We start from the raw sequence: 26,898 nt of genomic DNA on the forward strand, positions 1-26,898 counted from the left end.
GGAGAGGTGTTCTGGCATACCTAACATTAAGTTTCTTGGGGAGGTGTTCTGGCATACCTAGCGTTTAGTTTGTTGGAGAGGTTTTCTGGCAAACCTAGCATTACTTTTCTTGGAGAGGTGTTCCGGCATACCTAGCATTGAGTTTCTTGGAGAGGTGTTCCGGCATACCTAGCATTTCCTTTCTTGGAGAGGTGTTCTGGTGTAGCTAGCATTAAGTTTCTTGGAGAGGTGTTCTGGCATACCTAACATTAAGTTTCTTGGGGAGTTGTTCTGGCATACCTAGCGTTTAGTTTGTTGAAGAGGTTTTCTGGCATACCTAGCATTACTTTTCTTGGAGAGGTGTTCCGGCGAACCTAGCACTAAGTTTCTTGGTGAGTTGTTCCGACATAACTAGCATTGAGTTTCTTGGAGAGGTGTTCCGGCATACCTAGCATTTCCTTTCTTGGAGAGGTGTGCCGGCATACCTAGCACTAAGTTTCTTGGGGGGGGGGTGTTCTGGCATACCTAACATTAAGTTTCTTGGGGAGGTGTTCCGGCATACCTAGCATTACGTTTCTTGGAGAGGTGTTTCGGCATAACTAGCATTGAGTTTCTTGGAGAGGTGTTCCGGCATACCTAGCATTACGTTTCTTGGAAAGGTGTTCTGGTGTAGCTAGCATTAAGTTTCTTGGAGAGGTGTTCCAGCATACCTAGCATTTAGTTTCTTGGAGAGGTGTTCCAGCATACCAAGCATTTAATTTCTTGGAGAGGTGTTCTAGCATACCTAGCATTAAGGTTCTTGGTGAGGTGTTCTGGCATGCCTAGCATTAAGTTTCTTGGGGAGGTGTTCTGACATACCTAGCATTAAGTTTCTTGGAGAGGTGTTCTGGCATACCCAGCAATACGTTTCTTGGAGAGGTGTTCTGGCATACCCAGCAATACGTTTCTTGGAGAGGTGTTCTGGCATACCCAGCAATACGTTTCTTGGAGAGGTGTTCTGGCATACCAAGCTTTAAGTTTCTTGGAGAGGTGTTCCAGCATACCTAGCATTAAGTTTCTTGGAGAGATGTTCTGGCATACCCAGCAATATGTTTCTTGGAGAGGTGTTCTGGCATACCCAGCAATACGTTTCTTGGAGAGGTGTTCTGGCATACCCAGCAATACGTTTCTTGGAGAGGTGTTCTGGCATACCTAGCATTAAGTTTCTTGGAGAGATGTTCTGGCATACCTAGCATTAAGTTTCTTGGAGAGGTGTTCTGGCATACCCAGCAATACGTTTCTTGGAGAGGTGTTCTGGCATACCCAGCAATACGTTTCTTGGAGAGGTGTTCTGGCATACCCAGCAATACGTTTCTTGGAGAGGTGTTCTGGCATACCAAGCTTTAAGTTTCTTGGAGAGGTGTTCCAGCATACCTAGCATTAAGTTTCTTGGAGAGATGTTCTGGCATACCCAGCAATACGTTTCTTGGAGAGGTGTTCTGGCATACCCAGCAATACGTTTCTTGGAGAGGTGTTCTGGCATACCAAGCATTAAGTTTCTTGGAGAGGTGTTCTGGCATACCCAGCAATACGTTTCTTGGAGAGGTGTTCTGGCATACCTAGCATTAAGTTTCTTGGAGAGGTGTTCTGGCATACCCAGCAATACGTTTCTTGGAGAGGTGTTCTGGCATACCTAGCATTACGTTTCTTGGAGAGGTGTTCTGGCATACCCAGCAATATGTTTCTTGGAGAGGTGTTCTGGCATACCCAGCAATACGTTTCTTGGAGAGGTGTTCTGGCATACCCAGCAATACGTTTCTTGGAGAGGTGTTCTGGCATACCAAGCTTTAAGTTTCTTGGAGAGGTGTTCCAGCATACCTAGCATTAAGTTTCTTGGAGAGATGTTCTGGCATACCCAGCAATATGTTTCTTGGAGAGGTGTTCTGGCATACCCAGCAATACGTTTCTTGGAGAGGTGTTCTGGCATACCCAGCAATACGTTTCTTGGAGAGGTGTTCTGGCATACCTAGCATTAAGTTTCTTGGAGAGATGTTCTGGCATACCTAGCATTAAGTTTCTTGGAGAGGTGTTCTGGCATACCCAGCAATACGTTTCTTGGAGAGGTGTTCTGGCATACCCAGCAATACGTTTCTTGGAGAGGTGTTCTGGCATACCAAGCTTTAAGTTTCTTGGAGAGGTGTTCCAGCATACCTAGCATTAAGTTTCTTGGAGAGATGTTCTGGCATACCCAGCAATATGTTTCTTGGAGAGGTGTTCTGGCATACCCAGCAATACGTTTCTTGGAGAGGTGTTCTGGCATACCCAGCAATACGTTTCTTGGAGAGGTGTTCTGGCATACCTAGCATTAAGTTTCTTGGAGAGATGTTCTGGCATACCTAGCATTAAGTTTCTTGGAGAGGTGTTCTGGCATACCCAGCAATACGTTTCTTGGAGAGGTGTTCTGGCATACCCAGCAATACGTTTCTTGGAGAGGTGTTCTGGCATACCAAGCTTTAAGTTTCTTGGAGAGGTGTTCCAGCATACCTAGCATTAAGTTTCTTGGAGAGATGTTCTGGCATACCCAGCAATACGTTTCTTGGAGAGGTGTTCTGGCATACCCAGCAATACGTTTCTTGGAGAGGTGTTCTGGCATACCAAGCATTAAGTTTCTTGGAGAGGTGTTCTGGCATACCCAGCAATACGTTTCTTGGAGAGGTGTTCTGGCATACCTAGCATTAAGTTTCTTGGAGAGGTGTTCTGGCATACCCAGCAATACGTTTCTTGGAGAGGTGTTCTGGCATACCTAGCATTACGTTTCTTGGAGAGGTGTTCTGGCATACCCAGCAATATGTTTCTTGGAGAGGTGTTCTGGCATACCTAGCATTTAGTTTCTTGGAGAGGTGTTCTGGCATACCCAGCAATACGTTCCTTGGAGAGGTGTTCCGGCATACCTAGCATTAAGTTTCTTGGGGAGGTGTTCTGGCATACCTAGCATTAAGTTTCTTGGAGAGGTGTTCCGGCATACCTAGCACTAAGTTTCTTGGTGAGTTGTTCCGGCATAACTAGCATTGAGTTTCTTGGAGAGGTGTTCCGGCATACCTAGCATTACGTTTCTTGGAAAGGTTTTCTGGTGTAGCTAGCATTAAGTTTCTTGGAGAGGTGTTCCAGCATACCTAGCATTTAGTTTCTTGGAGAGGTGTTCCAGCATACCAAGCATTTAATTTCTTGGAGAGGTGTTCTAGCATACCTAGCATTAAGGTTCTTGGTGAGGTGTTCTGGCATGCCTAGCATTAAGTTTCTTGGGGAGGTGTTCTGACATACCTAGCATTTAGTTTCTTGGAGAGGTGTTCCGGCATACCTAGCATTTAGTTTCTTGGGGAGGTGTTCTGGCATACCTAGCATTTCCTTTCTTGGAGAAGTGTTCTGGCATACCTAGTATTACGTTTCTTGGAGAGGTGTTTCGGCATACCTAGCACTAAGTTTCTTGGGGAGGTGTTCTGGCATACCTAGCATTTCGTTTCTTGGAGAAGTGTTCTGGCATACCTAGTATTACGTTTCTTGGAAAGGTTTTCTGGCATACCTAGCATTTAGTTTCTTGGAGAAGTGTTCTGGCATACCTAGTATTAAGTTTCTTGGAGAGGTGTTCTGGCATACCTTGTATTAAGTTTCTTGGAGAGGTGTTCTGGCACACCTAGCATTTAGTTTCTTGGAGAAGTGTTCCGGCATACCTAGTATTATGTTTTTTGTGGAGGTGTTCTGGCATACCTAGCATTACGTTTCTTGGAGAGGTGTTCCAGCATACCTAGCATTAAGTTTCTTGGAGAGGTGTTCTGGCATACCTAGCATTAAGTTTCTTGGAGAGGTGTTCTGGCACACCTAGCATTTAGTTTCTTGGAGAAGTGTTCCGGCATACCTAGTATTATGTTTTTTGTGGAGGTGTTCTGGCATACCTAGCATTAAGTTTCTTGGAGAGGTGTTCCAGCATACCTAGCATTAAGTTTCTTGGAGAGGTGTTCTGGCATACCTAGCATTAAGTTTCTTGGGGAGGTGTTCTGACATACCTAGCATTTAGTTTCTTGGAGAGGTGTTCCGGCATACCTAGCATTTAGTTTCTTGGGGAGGTGTTCTGGCATACCTAGCATTTCCTTTCTTGGAGAAGTGTTCTGGCATACCTAGTATTACGTTTCTTGGAGAGGTGTTTCGGCATACCTAGCACTAAGTTTCTTGGGGAGGTGTTCTGGCATACCTAGCATTTCGTTTCTTGGAGAAGTGTTCTGGCATACCTAGTATTACGTTTCTTGGAAAGGTTTTCTGGCATACCTAGCATTTAGTTTCTTGGAGAAGTGTTCTGGCATACCTAGTATTAAGTTTCTTGGAGAGGTGTTCTGGCATACCTTGTATTAAGTTTCTTGGAGAGGTGTTCTGGCACACCTAGCATTTAGTTTCTTGGAGAAGTGTTCCGGCATACCTAGTATTATGTTTTTTGTGGAGGTGTTCTGGCATACCTAGCATTAAGTTTCTTGGAGAGGTGTTCCAGCATACCTAGCATTAAGTTTCTTGGAGAGGTGTTCTGGCATACCTAGCATTAAGTTTCTTGGAGGTGTTTTCTGGCATACCTAGCGTTTAGGTTTTGTACAACGCTCAGATGTGGGATTATTATGATCAGGGCATATATTAAGCGCAGACCTAGCTTCGGGAAGCAAAGGAACGCGTTATAATCATCGGGAGAAGAACACAGTAAGGGAATCAGAGAAGAAAAGAGCAGGGAGCTAACAGGGGAGCGTGGGCAATTGGCAGCAAGGGGTGGAAGACCGCGTGAAGCAGATTGCCGAGTTTCAGGTAGGGTGGGAAGTGCAGGGTGTGTGGACCAGGGATCTCCAACCACTGACTTAATGGGGGCTAACACACCTGACTAGGAAGGGAAGCCAAACCTCTCGTAACGTAGTTCATGTGGACAGACACACAATTTGGACCTCATTACGAGGTTGGCAGTAACTGGCTGGGCGTGACTGGCAGGTTGACGCTGACCCATAACGCCGCTATCACAAGTTGCGGCGGACCGGTTACTCCCCATTCCGCTGGAGTCCCATACGACTGTCCCATAGGACTCCAGCGAAATGGGAACACTGAAGCACCGGAATCGTTAGTAACGTTGCTGATGCTTCAGTGAGAAGTTTGCCGCTAAGGGGCCCGAATTCCCGGCAGGTGAGGCCTGCGGGAGTTCCGTGGCCCCTACCAGCAGTCTCAGAGTTTGCTGGGCTGGAAAGAGTGCCAGGACGTTGCTTCTGGCACTCTTATTTCCGGACCGGCAAACTCGTAATGAGGCCCAATGCAGGAGTAGAAAGCTAACACTCCACACACTTAGCTCTAGAAAATACAGTACACCAAAATATTGAAACATATATTAATTTGTGATTTTGCACCAATATCGCTCTTTCAGGTCAAATAAGTACTTAGCGCACTATATACAGTATTAAAGAATTCATAATATATTATAAAAAGTGTAAGCAGCCATTTTGTAAAAAGTGCTAAGTGTTTGCAGGGCACCAGCAACACTTAAGTGTTTCTGGTCATCTGCATTCAACTTTCAACACTTGCCAAACAGAGTGTAATTGTGAAGAGTAAAGGAAAGTGAAATCGCTTTTACTATTTAATTGTAGTCTCTGCTTTGTGAGAGATAAAATTCCACCTCCAAATTCTGCTTTCTAGGCAATGTTTCATAAAGGATTTCAATGGAATCTGCCTGATCTTTAGTAGGTGTATTTCATTGGATGTCTTTGATTTTACGCCTGCATAAACATCTCATGCCGGCGTACAAGCGGGTGCTCTCCCAAGGCGAAGGGGGAAAGCAAAGCGGAGATGCAAACCCCACTTTGCTGCAATCCTGTGCCTCAGAACGTCACGAAAATGGGGCAGAGCATTAAACGGAGGCGTAAAAGCATTAACCTCACTTTTATGCCGCCATTTAAAGCTCTGCGCCGCTGAAAACGAACCCCCTAAATGCCTGAGGACTCACCTCACTGCCTAAATGTGGCTCCTCTATCCCAGATGTGCACCCAACATAAAATAACACATGCTGGGGGTCCTGGGAACGACAAAACTAGATCGAGCAGCTCGACTCCCCTGGGGTCTGGCCACCTGGGCACAGTGTCCGAGGCCTCAGAGCAGATGGTGAGGGGCACCCAACACGCTGATCCACCGCATTACAGCGCCCCTTTAGGGCGCGATATCTGAATACTATGACTGCTCAGGTGACAGCACCAGAGCTAGAGGGGGGAAACAAGGTGTACTCGCAGCTGAATGCCCCCAAAAATCCCGATGCACTTTAGCAGCACCTGCAAATACCACTCACCCCAGGACACACGGTCACACAGTGGCAGTGATGCTCAAAAAGAAAAGAAAAGAGACAGATCAAGGTCCCTACAAAGTGACACTAGAATCCACAAAAATAGCAATGATGTCTGAACAGCTGGCCTTGGGCTGCTTGCGTGGTCGATTCTTGACAATTTCAGTGAAATGCAGGTGAGGGTCCCGTGTGGGATCTGAGAAATGAACGAATGCTTCCGGTTCAACATAGACAGTAGAAGAAGCATGCCTGTACTCTCCAGGATAGAAGCATGCCTGTACTCTCCAGGATAGAAGCATGCCTGTACTCTCCAGGATAGAAGCATGCCTGTACTCTCCAGGATAGATGCATGCCTGTACTCTCCAGGATAGAAGCATGCCTGTACTCTCCGGGATAGAAGCATGCCTGTACTCTCCGGGATAGAAGCATGCCTGTACTCTACGGGATAGATGCATGCCTGTACTCTCCAGGATAGAAGCATGCCTGTACTCTCCGGGTTAGAAGCATGCCTGTACTCTACAGGATAGAAGCATGCCTGTACTCTCCAGGATAGAAGCATGCCTGTTCTCTCCGGGATAGAAGCATGCCTGTACTCTCCAGGATAGAAGCATGCCTGTACTCTCCAGGATAGAAGCATACCTGTACTCTCCAGGATAGATGCATGCCTGTACTCTCCAGGATAGAAGCATGCCTGTACTCTGGCGTTGGCTTGTTGTTCTTGTGTGCGTTCACTGTCCAGGACAGAAGCATGTCTGTACTCCTGCGTTGGCTTGTTGTTCTTGTGTGAGTTCACTGTCCAGGACAGAAGCATGTCTGTACTCTGGCGTTGGCTTGTTGTTCTTGTGTGAGCTCAGTGTCCAGGGTAGAAGCAATTCTGTACTCTGGTGTTGGCTTGTTGTTCTTGTGTGAGGTCACTGTCCAGGGTAGAAGCATGTCTATACTCTGGCGTTGGCTTGTTGTTCTTGTGTGAGCTCAGTGTCCAGGGTAGAAGCATGCCTGTACTCTCCAGGATAGAAGCATGCCTGTACTCTGGCATTGGCTTGTTGTTCTTGTTGTTCTTGTGTGAGTTGACTGTCCAGGGTAGAAGCATGTCTGTACGCTGGCGTTGGCTTGTTGTTCTTGTGTAAGCTCACTGTCCAGGATAGAAGCATGCCTGTACTCTGGCATTGGCTTGTTGTTCTTGTGTGAGTTCACTGTCCAGGATAGAAGCATGTCTGTACTCTGGTGTTGGCTTGTTGTTCTTGTGTGAGTTCACTGTCTACGATAGAAACATGTCAGTACTCTGGCATTGGCTTGTTGTTCTTGTGTGAGCTCACTGTTCAAGATAGAAGCATGTCTGTACTCTGGCATTGGCTTGTTGTTCTTGTGTGAGCTCACTGTCCAGGATAGAAGCATTTCTGTACCCTGGCGTTGGCTTGTTGTTCTTGTGTGAGCTCACTGTCCAGGATAGAAGCATGTCTGTACTCTGGCGTTGGCTTGTTGTTCTTGTGTGAGTTCACTGTCTAGGATAGAAGCATGTCTGTACTCTGGCATTGGCTTGTTGTTCTTATTGTTCGAGTGTGAGTTCACTGTCCAGGATAGAAGCATGTCTGTACTCTGGCGTTGGCTTGTTGTTCTTGTGTGAGTTCACTGTCTAGGATAGAAGTATGTCTGTACTCTGGCATTGGCTTGTTGTTCTTGTACGAGCTCACAGTCCAGGATAGAAGCATGTCTGTACTCTTCCGTTGGCTTGTTGTTCTTGTATAAGGTCACTGTCCAGGATAGAAGCATGTCTGTACTCTGGCATTGGCTTTTTGTTCTTGTGTGAGCTCACTGTCCAGGGTAGAAGCATGTCTGTACTCTGGCGTTGGCTTTTTGTTCTTGTGTGAGCTCCCTATCCAGGATAGAAGCATGCCTGTACTCTGGCATTGGCTTGTTGGTCTTGTTGTTCTTGTGTGAGTTCACTGTCCAGGATAGAAGCATGTCTGTACTCTGGCATTGGCTTGTTGTTCTTGTGTGAGCTCACTGTCCAGGAGAGAAGCATGTCTGTACTCTGGCGTTGGCTTGTTGTTCTTGTGTGAGCTCACTGTCTAGGGTAGAAGCATGTCTGTACTCTGGCGTTGGCTTGTTGTTCTTGTGTAAGCTCACTGTCCAGGATAGAAACATGCCTGTACTCTGGTATTGGCTTGTTGTTCTGGTTGTTCTTGTGTAAGTTCACTGTCCAGGATAGAAGCATTTCTGTACTCTGGCGTTGGCTTGTTGTTCTTGTGTGAGTTCACTGTCCAGGATAGAAGCATGTCTGTACTCTGGCGTTGGCTTGTAGTTCTGGTGTGAATTCACTGTCTAGGATAGAAGCATGAGTTCACAAAGAAATACATTAGCTGTGAAAAATAAATTCAGAGAAAGCTACTAATTCTAATTGACTTGGTATCCAACAAATGGAAATCCGAACTTGAAACTTCCCAGGTTGGCCAAGAAAAACATAAAGCAATGTGAAATCACATCCAACACAACTTATTGAAAAAATATATTACAATTTTTTATTATTACACAAAGGTGAATACATTTAACAAATACAAAAAAATCATTTTAGTTAGATTGCAGCATATACATGAAATGTTATGCTTTGAACAAATACATGAATATGCCTAAGACAAGTGCATGAAGACAACAAATTTCAACTTCTTTATAGTACAAGTCTGCCGATTGTGCAGAAATATATGAATGCGATAGTACAGGTCTGCCTACGTAAACATTTCACATTATTCTGGTGCAGAAGTCAGGGTCTCAAACAAAGGTGATGTAGTAGGAAACAAAAAAGAATTTCAACGAGAAGAGACCACTGTTACGTTTCGGCGGGCCACCTGTGGGGCCTCTTTAGAGAACCGCCTTCCTCAGGGCAGAGTGACTGATGATAATCCCTGCGGGGAAGCAGACAAAGCAATCCATCACAAAATGAATATGTAGAACAAATAAATAAAAAAGTAAAGATGTGACTTGCTACATGTTTCTCAAGCACATGGCCTGGGTTTAACAAGTATTGGGCCCTAACTAGTATGGCCAAACAATTCTTAATTTAGAGAGGACTACTCATTGGAATCTACCTAAGAGGGGAACCTTACCCAAAATGAATGTGGGTGGAATTAGTCAAAGGCAGAAATTCTAGACACAAAACTCGACTTCTGAGTGGAGCGTGGGGCAGCAGAGACTAAAGAGAATCGTCACTAAGAGTCAAAAAGGGGTGAGAAATAACATAAATAAATGTATAGGTCTGCTGGATCTATCAGAGGAAGCACTAGAAACAGACAATGGGAAAAGAAAAGGATGTACCTGAGAGTGAAGGTATATTTGATTCTCACGTTAGGGAATTTGTCCTGAATAAATCAAGGCCAGTATCCAAAGTCCAACTTCGGAACGAAGAGAAAGACTGCCACAAGTTTTTAGTCAATGGGTGTCTGATTTAGGGACACTCGTCCGGTAATGAATACCTATCCTTTACAAAAGAAAAAAGAAGGGAGAGAGAGAAGGAGGAAACAGAGCAGAAAACCTGTGTTAAATAACATGTTGAAAAATCATCTAGAGAAATCTTTGATGACTGAACTTGTCAAAATCATGACAAGTTATAGAGCGTCTATACTGAAACACTCGTCAAAATCATGCATTATATTATATTACAAAAATGCATAGAATGCGTGAGTTATGAAAGAAAAAAGTTGCTGTGCCCGTTAAAATGCTAAAAGCGAAATGATTAAGTAAAGAAAGAGAATACAGGGAGGAAAGGCTTACCGTCAGCTCTGACGGACGAAGGAATGTTACTAGAGCCGATGCTGTCAGTCGAAGTGCCTGCGTGAGTCTAGCAAAAAGGACTGAGCTGCAGGCTTACCTAATATAAGAGCTTGCAGCGTAACAACGCGTTAAATTGAGGGGACGCATATCGTGTGGGAACCCTCACACAACTATGACGTGCTGGTGTCAGACTGACACACCTCCGTCAGGATCGGCTTGCCGAGCGAGACCAATCCCGAGTGGTCTTTCTACGACACACCCTGTAAACCAGAGGATTTCCGAGGGCGGGCCCTTGCGGTCACGCCTCGGGGGTAAACAAAGAACCCCAAAGTGTGCAGAGCGCCGAAATCGGCTGAGCACACCAAGGAACACGATGCGAAAAAACACGCATCAAAAGGTATGTCTAGCCTGCTGTGTTGGCATACTGTTCTAAAATGTAACTGGGTACAGGCAAGTAAGAAAAACTGCCAGGCCAAGGAATAATGAAGAAAGGCTGCAAACAGTGTCCAAGCTGATATTATTCAAAACATGCCATGTTGGAAACCGAAAAAAGAATACAAAAGGGATAGTGAAAAATTAACACATTAGCCCGCTATTGTAAGGTTAAAGTGTTAAGTACTGGAAGATGTAAATAAAATGTGTATCAGCGTCATAGAGGTGGGATGAATTCCTCATTTAAGCCATGAATATGGGTACCTAATCGGAAAATCCACCTTGCCTCCCTGTCCAACAGACTTTTGTATATATTAGTAGAGTTTTTGACTGTTTCCAATACCCACCAGAATACATTATAGGATAGAAGCATGTCCGTACTCTGGCATTGGCTTGTTTTTCTTGCGTGAGTTCATTGTCCAGGATAAATCCAAGGTTGTATTAATCACTGCAGAGGATTGTGGTCTCGTTCCCATTTCTATTGGCCGGGGAAACGGTGGGTGTGGTCCTTTGCTCTTTTGTTGGGGATCCATTTTGCTTGGGTTTAGTTTGATGTTGTTGAGACAGCTAGCTGCTTTTCTTAAATTAGTTTTGAGAGGGTGACCATGCATACGAGAATAAGTGGTGAGAGACGTGTTCCTGTGGATCACCACTTTTGATGGTTTTCGTTTGTGAGGTGAAAGAAGGTGGGTGGGTTGTTTTGGTTCTATCGGCTGGGAAGGATTTTATCCATTGCACTGTTGTGGTGTGAAAGCCGAATCCTTTTGTCCTTTCATTAAGGTTTTGTGGTTGATGGTATGGAGAGCTGCCAAGTGGTCCAGTAGAATAGGGCTGAAGGTATGCTCTTGTCAGCGTTCATTTTGAGATTGTGTCATGAGCGGACAATGGCAGTGAATTTGGCAAGCGAAATGTGTACAAGATCACACAGGGAATCTCTTTGAGTTAAACAACATGCACTCAGGAACCAAGACCCATGTACACTAAAGCCCAGGAGTGCAAGTAGAGCCTGATAACAATACAAGTATATGAAAAGGGATGTGGGGGAAAGAGCTAAGAAGCTCCTTGTGATTACAATGAAAGTCGGCAAGCGCCTTACCCCCAATTGCTGTTACAGGTACTGCCAGTGCCAAGCCCACATACAGGGCAAGCAATGGCAGGATCTGTGAGCAAACACCCTTGATGGTATTGTATGAGGTAACTTAAAGACAATACTCACTAGGACAAGAAATACCACCTGAAATGTCTGTGAAGTCCATGGAACTTGTTGATCAAACAGTGACCCAGAAAACCTACAACAGCAAAGGGAAAAGTAGGACTAGTGATTACAGAATTAGGTAGGAAAACATAGGCCTTCACACAGTAGCTAGCTACAACAGCACACTACACCTAATAATCAGTAGGGAACAAGGGGAGAAAGGCAAGAGAAAACCTGGAATAGATTCCAAGAGAAAGTAAAGGAACAGGGGCAGGGAAAACGAAATTACAAGTGCAAAATCTCCTCCTCCCCACCCAAGGAAGGAAAATGGGACAAAATGAAAAATCTATAAATGAGGGGAGTCTAAGGATCAAGGTTTCACTGCAGAAAAGGGCAGAGTCAAAAGAATAAACAACAAAGACAAACTGGGCTGCACAGAAAAAGGAAAGCAATGGGAAGTGCTGATGTCAAAACAGATGAAGACAGAAAGGGAATCCAGGAAGCAGAAATCACTAATAAGCACAATGAATTCGAAATCCAGGGATCGACAAACAAGAAATAGAACTAGGAACTAGGTACAAAGCTAAGAACCAGGAACAAGGGACCGGTCACAAATGGGAACACTGCATCAATGACGAGCGCTGGACTAAAGCAAACTGGGTTTAAAGCTCGCAAATGCCTCAGGTGAGCTGTTTGCTGCACCTGCCAGCCAGAGGTGCTGCCTATCCTCCACTGAACTTGTCCGGAAAGGGTGGAGATGAAGCAGTGGGCCAGGCATTCTTGGAAGCACCATCTTTTGAATACAGCAGCCCGCTGGGTGCCAAAAACCTGGAATGGATCCGGAAGGGTAGTGACATGGAAAATAAGGATTTAGCGCTCCCAACTCACCACAGCTTTGTCTCATAAGGTTTGAAAGGAATGTCCAATAGGGAATAAACCCCAAATCAGCCCCCCAAGTGGCAGATAAGAGAGCAAAGGCAGCGAATCATGACAGATTGTCCAGGATGGGGAAAAGTGCTGATTCTGTTCCTCTCTTTGGTCTAAATCCTCCCAGAGATTGGCCTATTATTCCTTGTGATTCCATATGCTCCGGGATTTCTTTGTATATGCAGCTCTCCAGGATTTTAGCCGATTAGATCAGGTAGTTAGTTGGGTCTTCTGCTCCTCCTGTAGAATTCTTCAGGAGAGGTTTAATGCAGGCAGACGTATAAGTCTTCGGGAGTGTCTGGTTCATCTATTTTTGGAAATGGTGGGCAGTTCTCTTTATGTTGAGTACGTTTTTATAAACATCTTGCAGGCACGGGTCATTGGGTGCTCCAGGCTTACTACTCCCTTTCACAAGTTTGTGAATTGGTTCTGTGGGACTTGCTGGGAACTGACGGCATTCTATTGTTGCTGTCTAACCTTGGGTATCAGTGGTACTGTCCAATATATCTGCGCCAGCTACACTGAGGGCCTGCTGGATGCTGCTGGTTTGCTTTCTGGAATGGTGTGGGATGTCCTTGCAGCGGGTTTGGAAAGGTGTGCTGCTTCTGAGTCTCAGCCACTGTTCTGATTCTCTTGGTTTGGGGACAAATCTTGGCTTCTAACACGGCTGCTTTATATAGACAGATGTGTTGGTGGTATTTTACAGTCAGCGTAGTTGTAGTGTTTTCTCCAGGCTTTCTATAGCTTTCGATTGGTATTCTTGACCAATCTCCTATCTAGGGTGTATCCAGCACTTGGGTCATCCAGGTATGGAGTTCCTTCGCGGATTTATCAGGCATCATTTAGTTCAGCTGGAGGATGTCGGGCGTGGTAATCGTGATTGATTTGCTAGATTCTTGTTTTTCAGTTTCTATTGGCTTTGGTTGATAGGATTTTGTGTGTTCGGTGTGCTTGTTGAGGCCTCGATTGAAAAAGGGATAATGTGGTGGTCGCTCCAGATGAAGGAATGGGGGTGTGGCAGAGGGGGGTGGCAGTAGTGGTAAATGCTACCCGGCAGATGATTGCCACTCAGGAGTGTCTGGGCAGAATAGTGGCTCTTTTGATAATTTCTTTGGGATGAAGACTAGCCGGGGTGGCACTGAGGGCAGGAGCTGATGGTGCGTTCTCTTTCTCAGACCAGATGTTAGAATCCCCTGCTTTGATGGTGTTCTCATGTAGGTTCGCTACTGCGGCTGCCAGTTTCTCCGTGAAGCTGGGATTGTATGTGGCTTGCCTGTATATGGGTAATTTGGTGGCTGAGTTTGACGAGAAAGGAGTCACAGTCTTGGATGTCGGTTGATGGTAGTGATGAGAAGAAGAGGTGATTTCTGTGGGCTCCTCTCCCTCTTTCTGGAGGGTGTGTGGGTTTCTTCTTTGTAGTCATCAGATGTTTCTGTGAGGAATAGTATGTCTGTGCCTCCTTCACTCAGAAACCCATGTATTTTGCTTTGATGCTTTTCTATTGACAGTGCATTTATCCGGCTGCAGTGTATCGCGTTTTGTTGGTGATGCATAGGTGTGTGGCTCATGGTGTGATATGGGTGTCTGGGTGTTTGGGTGTGATCGTGGGTGTTCAGCAGGCTGCTTGATGGTCGATCTGTCCTGTGGCATTGTGTGTATGGTCTATGGTGGTGTCTTTTCAATCTCTTGGTATGAACGGTGGGCTAAGTGGGCAGTGCTAAATTATTACGTTATTCATCTCTACTGCACTGTCAAGCATGTTTTGTGCGATTTGCAGTTCTGATGTGGGGTGCACCCTGCAGTATGTTGCAGTGTTTTTTTTTCCCCGCTGCACTGTTCCTTCTTGTTGACCATTGCATTTTAACTCGTATGTATTCATATGTTGGAAGATATTGTGTGATATACATGGTGGCTTTCCTGGTTGATAGGTTGGAGTTCTGCCGGAGTGTGAACTTGAGTGATAATATTCAGTTGACTTTGGCTTTTGTCTTGGGCCTGTGTCATTTGTTGCTTTGTTTTCCCTTCTTTTCAGTTTCTTTCTTGTGCCTGTGTCATTTGTTGCTTTGTTTTCCCTTTTCAGTTTCTGTCTTGTGCCTGTGTCATGTGTTGCTTTGTTTTCCCTTCTTGCAGTTTCTTTCTTGTGCCTGTGTCATTTGTTGCTTTGTTTTCCCTTCTGGTCAGTTTCTTTCTTATGCCTGTGTCATTTGTTGCTTTGTTTTCCCTTCTGGTCATTTTCTTTTTTGTGCCTGTATCATTTGTTGCTTTGTTTTCCCTTCTTGTCAGTTTCTTTCTTGTGCCTATGTCATTTGTTGCTTTGTTTTCCCTTCCGGTCAATTTCTTTCTTGTGCCTGTGTCAATTGTTGCTTTGTTTTCCCTTCTGGTCAGATTCTTTCTTGTGCCTGTGTCATTTGTTGCTTTGTTTTCCCTTCTTGTCAGTTTCTTTCTTGTGCCTGTGTCATTTGTTGCTTTGTTGTCCCTTCTTGTCAGTTTCTTTCTTGTGCCTGTGTAATTTGTTGCTTTGTTTTCCCTTCTTGTCTGTTTCTTTCTTGTGCCTAGCAATTGTGGTGAGAGTTTTGGAGAGGTGTTGTCTGGGTACTTAGAGGATACCCTGGTTGCATTCTGGTTACGGCACTGTCTATTACCTGTTAGTTTTACGTGGTAGCTGCTGAGGTGCACGTGGCAGCACCCACCACTCTCAGGGGGCTTTCCTGCTTAGGACGGATGATATGGGTTGTCGGGTGCCTGTGCCCTTAGAAGCCAAATACTTAAAACAAAAATATTGTCCATGCTTTCTCTGAGGTACGCCGGTATAGAGCGTGGTATGGAACAGTACTTTGAGCCAGTGTCTGGAATACCCGGATGGTGGACCCTATATGGCAGCAGTGCAACCTTCTGTCTGTCAGTTGTTTGAGGAGGGTACACAAGCTGAGCGATGCGAGTCACTAGTCTGAAGTCGCCTCAGTGGTCATCACAATATAGGGCACTGAGCTGCGCCCAAGCAGAGAGTGCGGTATAGAGCAGTGCATTGCACAGGTATCTGAGAGTATCCACATATAAGGCACAATATACAGAACAGTGCAGTGTGCCTGTATGCAAGGACACGCAGATAGAACATACAATTCACATTCGTGGAATGCCCCCAGGCCTGAGAAGACCCAGGCGGAGAGCATGCGACTATCTGACAACAGCTTGGCAGAAGACACAGAGGAGGTAGCACCATGTGCCCATGTCTGAGGACACAGGAGTAGAAGACACAGAGGAGGTAGCGCTATGCACCCATGTCTGAGGACACAAAGGTAGAAGACACAGAGGAGGTAGCGCCATGCGCCCATGTCTGAGGACACAGGGGTAAAAGACACAGAAGAGGTAGCGCCATGTGCCCATGTCTGAGGACACAAGGGTAAAAGACACAGAAGAGGTAGCGCCATGTGCCCATGTCTGAGGACACAAAGGTAGAAGACACAGAGGAGGTAGCGCCATGCGCCCATGTCTGAGGACACAGGAGTAGAAGACACAGAGGAGGTAGCGCCATGCACCCATGTCTGAGGACACAAAGGTAGAAGACCAAGAGGAGGTAGCGCCATGCGCCCATGTCTGAGGACACAGGGGTAAAAGACACAGAAGAGGTAGCGCCATGTGCCCATGTCTGAGGACACAGGGGTAAAAGACACAGAAGAGGTAGCGCCATGTGCCCATGTCTGAGGACACAAAGGTAGAAGACACAGAGGAGGTAGCGCCATGCGCCCATGTCTGAGGACACAAAGGTAGAAGACACAGAGGAGGTAGCGCCATGCGCCCATGTCTGAGGACACAAAGGTAGAAGACACAGAGGAGGTAGCGCCATGCGCCCATGTCTGAGGACACAGGAGTAGAAGACACAGAGGAGGTAGCGCCATGCGCCCATGTCTGAGGACACAAAGGTAGAAGACACAGAGGAGGTAGCGCCATGCGCCCATGTCTGAGGACACAGGGGTAAAAGACACAGAAGAGGTAGCGCCATGCGCCCATGTCTGAGGACACAAAGGTAGAAGACACAGAGGAGGTAGCGCCATGCGCCCATGTCTGAGGACACAGGGGTAAAAGACACAGAAGAGGTAGCGCCATGTGCCCATGTCTGAGGACACAAAGGTAGAAGACACAGAGGAGGTAGCGCCATGCGCCTATGTCTGAGGACACAGAGGTAGAAGGCACAGAGGAGGTAGCGCCATGCGCCCATTTCTGAGGACACAGAGGTAGAAGACACAAAGGAGGTAGCTCCATGCGCCCATGTCTAAAGACACAGGGGTAGGACCTGGTGGGGGTCTGACATGATTGGTGGGGCCCGGTGGGGGGCAGGCATGAGTGGTGGGGCCCGGTGGGGGGCAGGCATGAGGGGTGGGGCCCGGTGGGTGGCTGGCATGAGTGGTAGGGCCCGGTGGGGGGCAGGCATGAGTGGTGGGGCCCGGTGGGGGGCAGGCATGAGTGGTGAGGCCCAGTGGGTGGCTGGCATGAGTGGTAGGGCCTAGTGGGGGGCAGGCATGAGTGGTGAGGCCCGGTGGGAGGCAGGCATGAGTGGTGGGGCCCGGTGGGTGGCTCACATGAGTGGTAGGGCCCGGTGGGGGGTAGGCATGAGTGGTAGGGCCTAGTGGGGGGCAGGCATGAGTGGTGAGGCCCGGTGGGAGGCAGGCATGAGTGGTGGGGCCCAGTGGGTGGCTCACATGAGTGGTAGGGCCCGGTGGGGGGCAGGCATGAGTGGTAGGGCTCGGTGGGGGGCTGGCATGAGTGGTGGGGCCCAGTGGGGGGCAGGCATGAGTGGTGAGGCCCGGTGGGGGGCAGGCATGAGTGGTGGGGCCCAGTGGGTGGCTGGCATGAGTGGTAGGTCCCGTTGGGGGGCAGGCATGAGTGGCAGGGCCAGGTGGGGGCAGGCATGAGTGGTGGGGCCCAGTGGGGGCCAGGCATGAGTGGTGAGGCTTGGTGGATGGCTTGCATGAGTGGTGAGGCCCGGTGGGGGGCAGGCATGAGTGGCGGGGCCCAGTGGGGGGCAGGCATGAGTGGTGGGGCCCAGTGGGGGGCAGGCATGAATTGTGAGGCCTGGTGGATGGCTCGCATGAGTGGTGAGGCCCGGTGGGGGGCAGGCATGAGTGGTGGGGCCCAGTGGGGGGCAGGCATGAGTGGTGGGGCCCGGTGGGGGCCGGCATGAGTGGTGAGGCCCGGTGGGTGGCTGGCATGAGTGGTAGGGCCCGGTGGGGGGCAGGCATGAGTGGTGGGGCCCAGTGGGGGGCAGGCATGAGTGGTGAGGCCCGGTGGGTGGCTGGCATGAGTGGGCGGGCCTGGTGGGGGGCAGGCATGAGTGGTGAGGCCTGGTGGGTGGCTGGCATGAGTGGTAGGGCCCGGTGGGGGGCAGGCATGCGTGGTGGGGCCCAGTGGGGGGCAGGCATGAGTGGTGAGGCCCAATGGGGGGCAGGCATGAGTGGTGAGGCCGGTGGGGGCAGGCATGAGTGGTGAGGCCTGATGGGGGGCAGGCATGAGTGGTGGGGCCCAGTGGGGGGCAGGCATGAGTGATGGGGCTCGGTGGGTGGCTGGCATGAGTGGTAGGGCCCAGTGGGGAGCTGGCATGAGTGGTAGGGCCCGGTGGGGGGCAGGCATGAGTGGTGGGGCCCAGTGGGGGGCAGGCATGAGTGATGGGGCCCAGTGGGTGGCTAGCATGAGTGGTGAGGCCCGGTGGGGGGCAGGAATGAGTGGTGTGGCCCGGTGGGGGGCAGGTATGAGTGGTAGAGCCCAGTGGGGGCAGGCATGAGTGGTAGGGCCCAGTGGTTGGCTGGCATGAGTGGTAGGGACCGGTGGGTGGCTGGCATGAGTGGTGGGGCCCAGTGGGGGGCAGGCATGAGTGGTGGGGCCCAGTGGGGGGCAGGCATGAGTAACAATGAATCTAGAGTTTGATGGTAAGGGTGAGAGCTTTGGGACTGCATGCAAACGTGTGAGCAGTGGTCTCCGATGCTGGACTGGGTCACAGTAGTGAGGCTGGCGATCAGACTCTGCCCACATGTTCTCATTCTGCCAGTGTCTGCCCATGCCCTTCCTCATTTCTACAGGTCTGATTCCCTTCTCGCGTTCACTCAGACACCCTCCCAAAAGTAAATCAGGCCCAAACACCAAAATTAGCGCCCGCCACAAGAGTAAGTGTGCCCTTTCCTGGAGTGAGTCTGGCTCCTCCCCAGGGTGAGCCTGGCACTTGTAGACAGCACCCGGAGTTACGCTAGTCCCATCCTGGTGTAGACCGGGATTGAGGGGTGAGCTGGGCCCTTCCAGCTGGAGTCTGCTTTTTCCTGGAGTGAGTCTGTCCCCCCCTCCCCCAGGGGGAGCCTGGCACTCTGGGAGAGAATGTTGACCCCCTTCCATGGCTGCTTTCCCCACTGAGAGAGAAGTGCTTCGGCCTCAGGTTATTCTGGCTCCTGCTCATCACAACAATCTATTCCCCGTCCCCGCCCTGAAGTACATCCGCGCACGCCCCCACTGTGAATATGTCCCACCCATTGGTACATCTGCCCCCCCCCCCCCGCCCACATATTGCCCCTGTTTCCTCCCGGTGTGCACCGGCTTCTTAGGAGTCATTATCACCGCTCCCCTAGTCCTGCTGGACATGTCCCACATACTCCCCAGGATATTCCTCCCCTCCCCGGAGCTTCTGCTGCAGCCCCCACGAGTTGCCAGTGGGGGTCATCGGGCGGCCTGCAGACCTCCGGGGAAGGGTACCAGGGCTCATTGGCAAAGGTTGGGTGTGGCATCACAGAGGAAGCCCCCTGTTTACTCTTTTCTAACCTCTTCTCATTCTAGGGAGCAAGAGGGCCGGATGGACCGCAAGGGGACACAGGGCCACTCGGGGCCAAGGTATGTACACGTCTGTGGTCTGGTGGTTGTATATGCCATGAGCTTGCAGATCTGCCCATCATATCCGAGCAGTGTGGCAATTCCTCCTAAATCCTTTATGCTGATGGAGCTGCCACTCCAGACAGTGGGCAGCACGTGGGTGTTAGGCAAGGAATGCCAGTGGTACTGCCACACCCAGTGTGGAGTGATAGTGTTGGCAGGTAGACCTCCCAGCCCAGAAATGTTGATGATTAACGTGCCCCCAGTGAGCCAAGATCTGGGATGACAGTGGGTCTCACCAGCAATATCTGTAGCAGAGGCATTTGCTAATGTGTTAATCTATGCAAAGTTCTGCTGGTCCTCCCAGTCCTAGTGAGCTCATGATGTGTCACTGAGCCTCACAGTTCTAGTGAGCTCATGATGTGCTGCTGGTCCTCTGAGTCCTAGTAAGCTCATGATGTGGCGCTGGTCCTCCCAGTCCTAGTGAGTTCATGATGTGCCGCTGGTCCTCTGAGTCCTAGTGAGCTCATGATGTGGCGCTGGTCCTCCCAGTCCTAGTGAGTTCATGATGTGCTGCTGCTCCTCCCAGTCCTGGTGAACTCATGATGTGCTGCTGGTCCTCCCAGTCCTAGTGAGCTCATGATGTGCTGCTGGTCCTCCGTGTCCTAGTAAACTCATGATGTGCTGCTGCTCCTCCCAGTCCTAGTGAGATCATCATGAGCTGATGGTCCTCCCAGTCCTAGTGAGCTCATGACGTGTGGATGCTGCTGATGTGCCGCTGGTCGTGCCAGTCCTAGTGAGCTCATGATGTGCTTCTGGTCCTCCCTGTCCTAGTGAGCTCATGATGTGCCTCTGGTCATCCCTGTCCTAGTGAGCTCATCATGAGCTGATGATCCCCCTAGTCCTAGTGAGCTCATGGTGTGGCGCTGGTCCTCCCAGTCCTAGTGAACTCATGATGTGCCGCTGATCCTCCCAGTCCTAGTGAGCTCATCATGAGCTGATGATCCCCCTAGTCCTAGTGAGCTCATGGTGTGGCGCTGGTCCTCCCAGTCCTAGTGAACTCATGATGTGCCGCTGATCCTCCCAGTCCTAGTGAGCTCATCATGAGCTGATGATCCCCCTAGTCCTAGTGAGCTCATGGTGTGGCGCTGGTCCTCCCAGTCCTAGTGAGCTCATCATGAGCTGATGATCCCCCTAGTCCTAGTGAGCTCATGGTGTGGCGCTGGTCCTCCCAGTCCTAGTGAACTCATGATCTGCCACTGGTCCTCCCAGTCCTGGAGAGCTCATGATGTGTCACTGAGCCTCCCAGTCCTAGTCAGCTCATGATGTGCTGCTAGTCCTCCAAGTCCTAGTAAGATCATGATGTGGTGCTGGTCCTCCCAGTCCTAGTGAGTTCATGATGTGCCGCTGCTCCTCCCAGTCCCAGTAACTCATGATGTGCCACTGGTCCTCCCAGTCCTAGTGAGCTCATGATGTGCTGGTGATCCTCCTAGTCCTAGTGAGCTCATGATGTGCTGATGATCCTCCCAGTCCTAGTGAGCTCATGACGTGTGGAAGCTGCTGATGTGCCGCTGGTCCTGCCAGTCCTACTGAACTCATGATATGCCGTTGAATCTCCCAGTCCTAGTGAGCTCATGATGTGCCGCTGATCCTCCCAGTCCTAGTGAGCTCATGATGTGCCTCTGGTCCTCTCAGTCCTAGTGAGCTCATGATGTGCCTCTGGTCCTCTCAATCCTAGTGAGCTCATGATGTGCTGCTGGTCCTCCCTGTCCTAGTGAGCTCATGATGTGCCTCTGGTCCTCTCAGTCCTAGTGAGCTCATGATGTGACACTGGTACTCCCAGTCCTATTGAGCTCATGATGTGTCACTGAGCCTCCCAGTCCTAGTAAGCTCATGATGTGTCGCTGGTCCTCCCAGTCCTAGTGAACTCATGACGTGCCGCTGAGCCTCCCAGTCCTAGTGAGCTCATAATGTGCCTCTGGTCCTCTCAGTCCTAGTGAGCTCATGATGTGCCTCTCGTCCTCTCAGTCCTAGTGAGATCATGATGATGGTACTCCCAGTCCTAGTGAGCTCATGATGTGCCTCTGGTCCTCTCAGTCCTAGTGAGCTCATGATGTGCCTCTGGTCCTCTCAGTCCTAGTGAGCTCATGATGTGCTGCTGGTCCACCCTGTCCTAGTGAGCTCATGATGTGCCTCTGGTCCTCCCTGTCCTAGTGAGCAAATGATGTGCCTCTGGTCCTCTCAGTCCTAGTGAGCTCATGATGTGACACTGGTACTCCCAGTCATAGTGAGCTCATGAAGTGCTGCTGGTCCTCCCAGTCCTAGTGAGCTCATTATTTGCTGCTGGTCCTCCCAGTCCTAGTGAGCTCATGATGTGCCACTGGTCCTCCCAGTCCTAGTGAGCTCATGATGTCCCACTGATCCTCCCAGTCCTAGTGAGCTCATGATGTGCCGCTGATCCTCATAGACCTAGTGAGCTCATGTCAGGCAGATTCTGCTGATGTGCCGCTGATCCTCCCAATCCTAGTGAGCTCATCATGAGCTGTTGATACTCCAGTCCTAGTGAGCTCATGATGTGCCGCTGATCATACCAGTCCTAGTGAACTCATGATGTGCCGCTGGTCCTCCCAGTCCCAGTGAGCTCATGATGTGCCTCTCGTCCTCTCAGTCCTAGTGAGATCATGATGGTGGTACTCCCAGTCCTAGTGAGCTCATGATGTGCCACTGGTCCTCACAGTCCTAGTGAGCTCATTATGTGCTGCTGGCCCTCCCAGTCCTAGTGAGCTCATGATGTGCCACTGGTCCTCCCAGTCCTAGTGAGCTCATGATGTGCCACTGATCCTCCCAGTCCTAGTGAGCTCATGGTGTGCCACTGATCCTCCCAGTCCTAGTGAGCTCATGACGTGCAGATGCTGCTGATGTGCCGCTGATCCTCCGAGTCCTAGTGAGCTCATCATGAGCTGTTGATCCTCCCAGTCCTAGTGAGCTCATGATGTGCCGCTGATCGTCCAAGTCCTAGTGAACTCATGATGTGCCGCTAGTCCACCCCGTTCTAGTGAGCTCACGATGTGCCTCTGGTCCTCCCAGTCCAAGCGAGCTCATCACGTTCGGATATTGCACCTGCACCGCCGGTCCTCCCAGTCCTAGTGAGCTCATGATGTGCTCTGATCCTCCCAGTCCTAGTAAACTCATGACGTGCAGATGCTGCTGGTGCCGCTGGTCCTGCCAGTCTTTGTGAGCTCATGTTATGCTGTTGATCGTCCCAGTCGTAGTGAGTTCATGATGTGTCGCTGATCCTCCCAGTCCTAGTAAACTCATGACGTGCAGATGCTGCTTCTGCCGCTGGTCCTGCCAGTCTTAGTGAGTTCATGATGTGCCGCTGATCCTCCAAGTACTAGTGAGTGCATGATGTGCCACTGATCCTCCCAATCCTAGTGAGCTTATGATGTGCCGCTGGTCCTCCCAGTCAGAGGTCATAATGTGCCGCTGGACCTCCTAGTCTTAGTGAGCTCATGATGTGCCGCTGGTCCTCCCAGTCCTAGTGAGCTCATGATGTGCCACTGGTCCTCCCAATCCTAGTGAGCTTATGATGTGCCGCTGGTCCTCCCAGTCAGAGGTCATGATGTGCCACTGGCACTCCCAGTCCTAGTGAGCTCATGATGTGCCACTGGTCCTCCCAGTCGTAGCGAGCACATGATGTGCCATTGGTCCTCCCAGTCCTAGCGAGCACATGATGTGCCGCTGGTCCTCCCAGTCCTAGTGAGTTCATGATGTGCCTCTGGCCCTCTCAACCCTAGTGAGCTCATGACGTGCAGATGCTGCTGCTGTGCCGCTTGTCCTCCCAGTACTAGTGAGCTCATGATGTGCTGCTGCTCCTCCCAGTCCTAGTGAGCTCATGACGTGTGGATGCTGCTGATGTGCCACTGATCCTCCCAGTCCTAGTGAGCTCATGATGTGCTGCCAGTCCTCCCAGTCCTAGTGAGCTCATGATGTGCTGCCAGTCCTCCAAGTCCTAGTGAGCTCATGATGTGCCATTGGTCCACCCAGTCCTAGTGAGCTCATGATGTGCCACTGATCCACCCAGTCCTAGTGAGCTCATGATGTGTGGATACTGTTGATGTGCCACTGGTCCTCCCAATCCTAGTGAGCTCATGATGTGCAGCTGGTCCTCCCAGTCCTAGTGAACTCATGATGTGCCGCTGATCCTCCGAGTCCTGGTGAGCTCATGATGTGCCGCTGGTCCTCCCAGTCCTAGTGAGCTCATGATGTGCCGCTGATCCTCCGAGTCCTAGTGAGCTCAGAATGTGTTGCTGGTCCTCCCAGTCCTAGTAAGCTCATGATGTGCCACTGGTCCTCCCACTCCTAGTGAGCTAATGATGTGCCACTGGTCCTCCCAGTACTAGAAAGCTCATGATGTGCCGCTGACCCTCCCAGTCCTAGTGAGCTCATTAATTGCCACTGATCCTCAGAGCCCTAGTGAGCTCATGATGTGCTGTTGGTCCACCCAGTCCTAGTGAGCTCATGATGTGCCACTGATCCACCCAGTCCTAGTGAGCTCATGATGCGTGGATACTGCTGATGTGCCACTGGTCCTCCCAATCCTAGTGAACTCATGATGTGCCGCTCATCCTCCAAGTCCTAGTGAGCTCATGATGTGCCGCTTGCACTCCGAATCCTAGTGAGCGCATGGCGTGCCGCTGGTCCTCCCAGTCCTAGTGAGCTCATTATGTGCCGCTAATCCTCCCAGTAATAGTGAGCTCATGATGTGCCGCTGATCCTCCCAGTCCTAGTGAGCTCATGATGTGTGGATGCTGCTGATGTGCCACTGGGCCTCCCAGTCCTAGTGAGCTCATGATGTGCCGCTGATCCTCCGAGTCCTAGTGAGCTCATGATGTGCTGCTGATCCTCGCAGTCCGAGTGATCTCATGATTTGCCGCCTGACCTCCCAGTCCTAGAAAGCTCATGATGTGTCGGTGGTCCTCCCAGTCCTAGTGAGCTCATGATGTGCCACTGGTCCTCCCGCTCCTAGTGAGCTACTGATGTGCCGCTGGTCCTCCCAGTACTAGAAAGCTCATGATGTGCCACTGACCCTCCCAGTCCTAGTGAGCTCATGAATTGCCACTGATCCTCAGAGCCCTAGTGAGCTCATGATGTGCCGTTGGTCCACACAGTCCTAGTGAGCTCATGATGTGCCACTGGTCCTCCCAATCCTATTAAGCTCATGATGTGCAGCTGGTCCTCCCAGTCCTAGTGAACTCATGATGTGCCGCTGAGCCTCCAAGTCCTAGTGAGCTCATGATGTGCCGATTGTCCTCCGAATCCTAGTGAGCGCATGTCGTGCCGCTGGTCCTCCCAGTCCTAGTGAGCTCATTATGTGCCGCTAATCCTCCCAGTCCTAGTGAGCTCATGATGTGCTGCTGATCCTCCCAGTCCTAGTGAGCTCATGACGTGTGGATGCTGCTGATGTGCCACTGGTCCTCCCAGTCCTAGTGAGCTCATTATATGCTGCTTGTCCTCCCAGTCCTGGTGAGCTCATGATGTGCCGCTGATCCTCCGAGTCCTAGTGAGCTCATGATGTGCTGCTGATCCTCCCAGTCCTAATGAGCTCATGATTTGCCGCTGGACCTCCCAGTCCTAGAAAGCTCATGATGTGTCGCTGGTCCTCCCAGTCCTAGTGAGTTCATGATGTGCCACTGGTCCTCCCACTCCTAGTGAGCTAATGATGTGCTGCTGGTCCTCCCAGTACTAGAAAGCTCATGATGTGCCGCTGATCCTCCCAGTCCTAGTGAGCTCATGAATTGCCACTGATCCTCAGAGCCCTAGTGAGCTCATGATGTGCCGTTGGTCCACCCAGTCCTAGTGAGCTCATGATGTGCCACTGATCCACCCAGTCCTAGTGAGCTCATGATGTGCTGCTGAGGCTCCCAGTCCTAGAAAGCTCATGATGTGCCGCTGAACCTCCCAGTCCCAGTGAGCTCATGGTGTGCTACTGATCCTCAGAGTCCTAGTGAGCTCATAATGTGCCGCTGAGCCTCCCAGTCCTAGTGAGCTCATGGTGTGCCACTGATCCTCAGAGTCCTAGTGAGCTCATGATGTGCCGCTGAGCCTCCCAATCCTATTAAGCTCATGATGTGCAGCTGGTCCTCCCAGTCCTAGTGAACTCATGATGTGCCGCTGATCCTCCAAGTCCTAGGGAGCTCATGATGTGCCGCTTGTCCTCCGAATCCTAGTGAGCGCATGTCGTGCCCCTGGTCCTCCCAGTCCTAGTGAGCTCATTATGTGCCGCTAATCCTCCCAGTCCTAGTGAGCTCATGATGTGCCGCTGATCTTCCCAGTCCTAGTGAGCTCATGACGTGTGGATGCTGCTGATGGGCCACTGGTCCTCCCAGTCCTAGTGAGCTCATTATATGCTGCTTGTCCTCCCAGTCCTGGTGAGCTCATGATGTGCCGCTGATCCTCTGAGTCCTAGTGAGCTCATGATGTGCTGCTGATCCTCCCAGTCCTAATGAGCTCATGATTTGCCGCTGGACCTCCCAGTCCTAGAAAGCTCATGATGTGTCGCTGGTCCTCCCAGTCTTAGTGAGTTCATGATGTGCCACTGGTCCTCCCACTCCTAGTGAGCTAATGATGTGCCGCTGGTCCTCCCAGTACTAGAAAGCTCATGATGTGCCGCTGATCCTCCCAGTCCTAGTGAGCTCATGAATTGCCACTGATCCTCAGAGCCCTAGTGAGCTCATGATGTGCCGTTGGTCCACCCAGTCCTAGTGAGCTCATGATGTGCCACTGATCCACCCAGTCCTAGTGAGCTCATGATGTGCCGCTGAGTCTCCCAGTCCTAGAAAGCTCATGATGTGCCCCTGAACCTCCCAGTCCTAGTGAGCTCATGGTGTGCTACTGATCCTCAGAGTCCTAGTGAGCTCATGATGTGCCGCTGAGCCTCCCAGTCCTAGTGAGCTCATGGTGTGTCACTGATCCTCAGAGTCCTAGTGAGCTCATGATGTGCCGCTGAGCCTCCCAGTCCTAGTGAGCTCAGGATGTGCCGCTGAACCTCCCAGTCCTAGTGAGCTCATGATGTGCCACTGATCCTCAGAGTCCTAGTGAGCTCATGATGTGCCGCTGAGCCTCCCAGTCCTAGTGAGCTCATGATGTGCCGCTGATCCTCAGAGTCCTAGTGAGCTCATGATGTGCCGCTGAGCCTCCCAGTCCTAGAGAGCTCATGATGTGCCGCTGAGCCTCCCAGTCCTAGTGAGCTCATGATGTGCCACTGATTCTCAGAGTCCTAGTGAGCTCATGATGTGCCGCTGAGCCTCCCAGTCCTAGTGAGCTCATGGTGTGCCACTGATCCTCAGAGTCCTAGTGAGCTCATGATGTGTCGCTGAGCCTCCCAGTCCTAGAGAGCTCATGATGTGCCGCTGAGCCTCCCAGTCCT

At 50.2% G+C, this 26,898-nt stretch overlaps 1 protein-coding gene across 2 annotated transcripts in view; it reads left to right on the plus strand.

Annotated features, from left to right (window-relative positions):
- Nucleotides 1-26,898, plus strand: part of COL27A1 (collagen type XXVII alpha 1 chain) — a 1,990,256-nt gene that overhangs the window by 1,213,400 nt on the left and 749,958 nt on the right. For both annotated transcript variants that reach the window (XM_069609095.1, XM_069609096.1), the window contains exon 29: nt 19,437-19,490. In XM_069609095.1, coding sequence (XP_069465196.1) covers nt 19,437-19,490 — 54 coding nt within the window. The remainder of the gene's footprint in view (nt 1-19,436; nt 19,491-26,898) is intronic.

This window comes from Ambystoma mexicanum, chromosome 8, assembly GCF_040938575.1.
Source record: "Ambystoma mexicanum isolate Mex_15411 chromosome 8, UKY_AmexF1_1, whole genome shotgun sequence".
Classification (NCBI taxonomy): Eukaryota; Metazoa; Chordata; class Amphibia; order Caudata; family Ambystomatidae; genus Ambystoma; species Ambystoma mexicanum.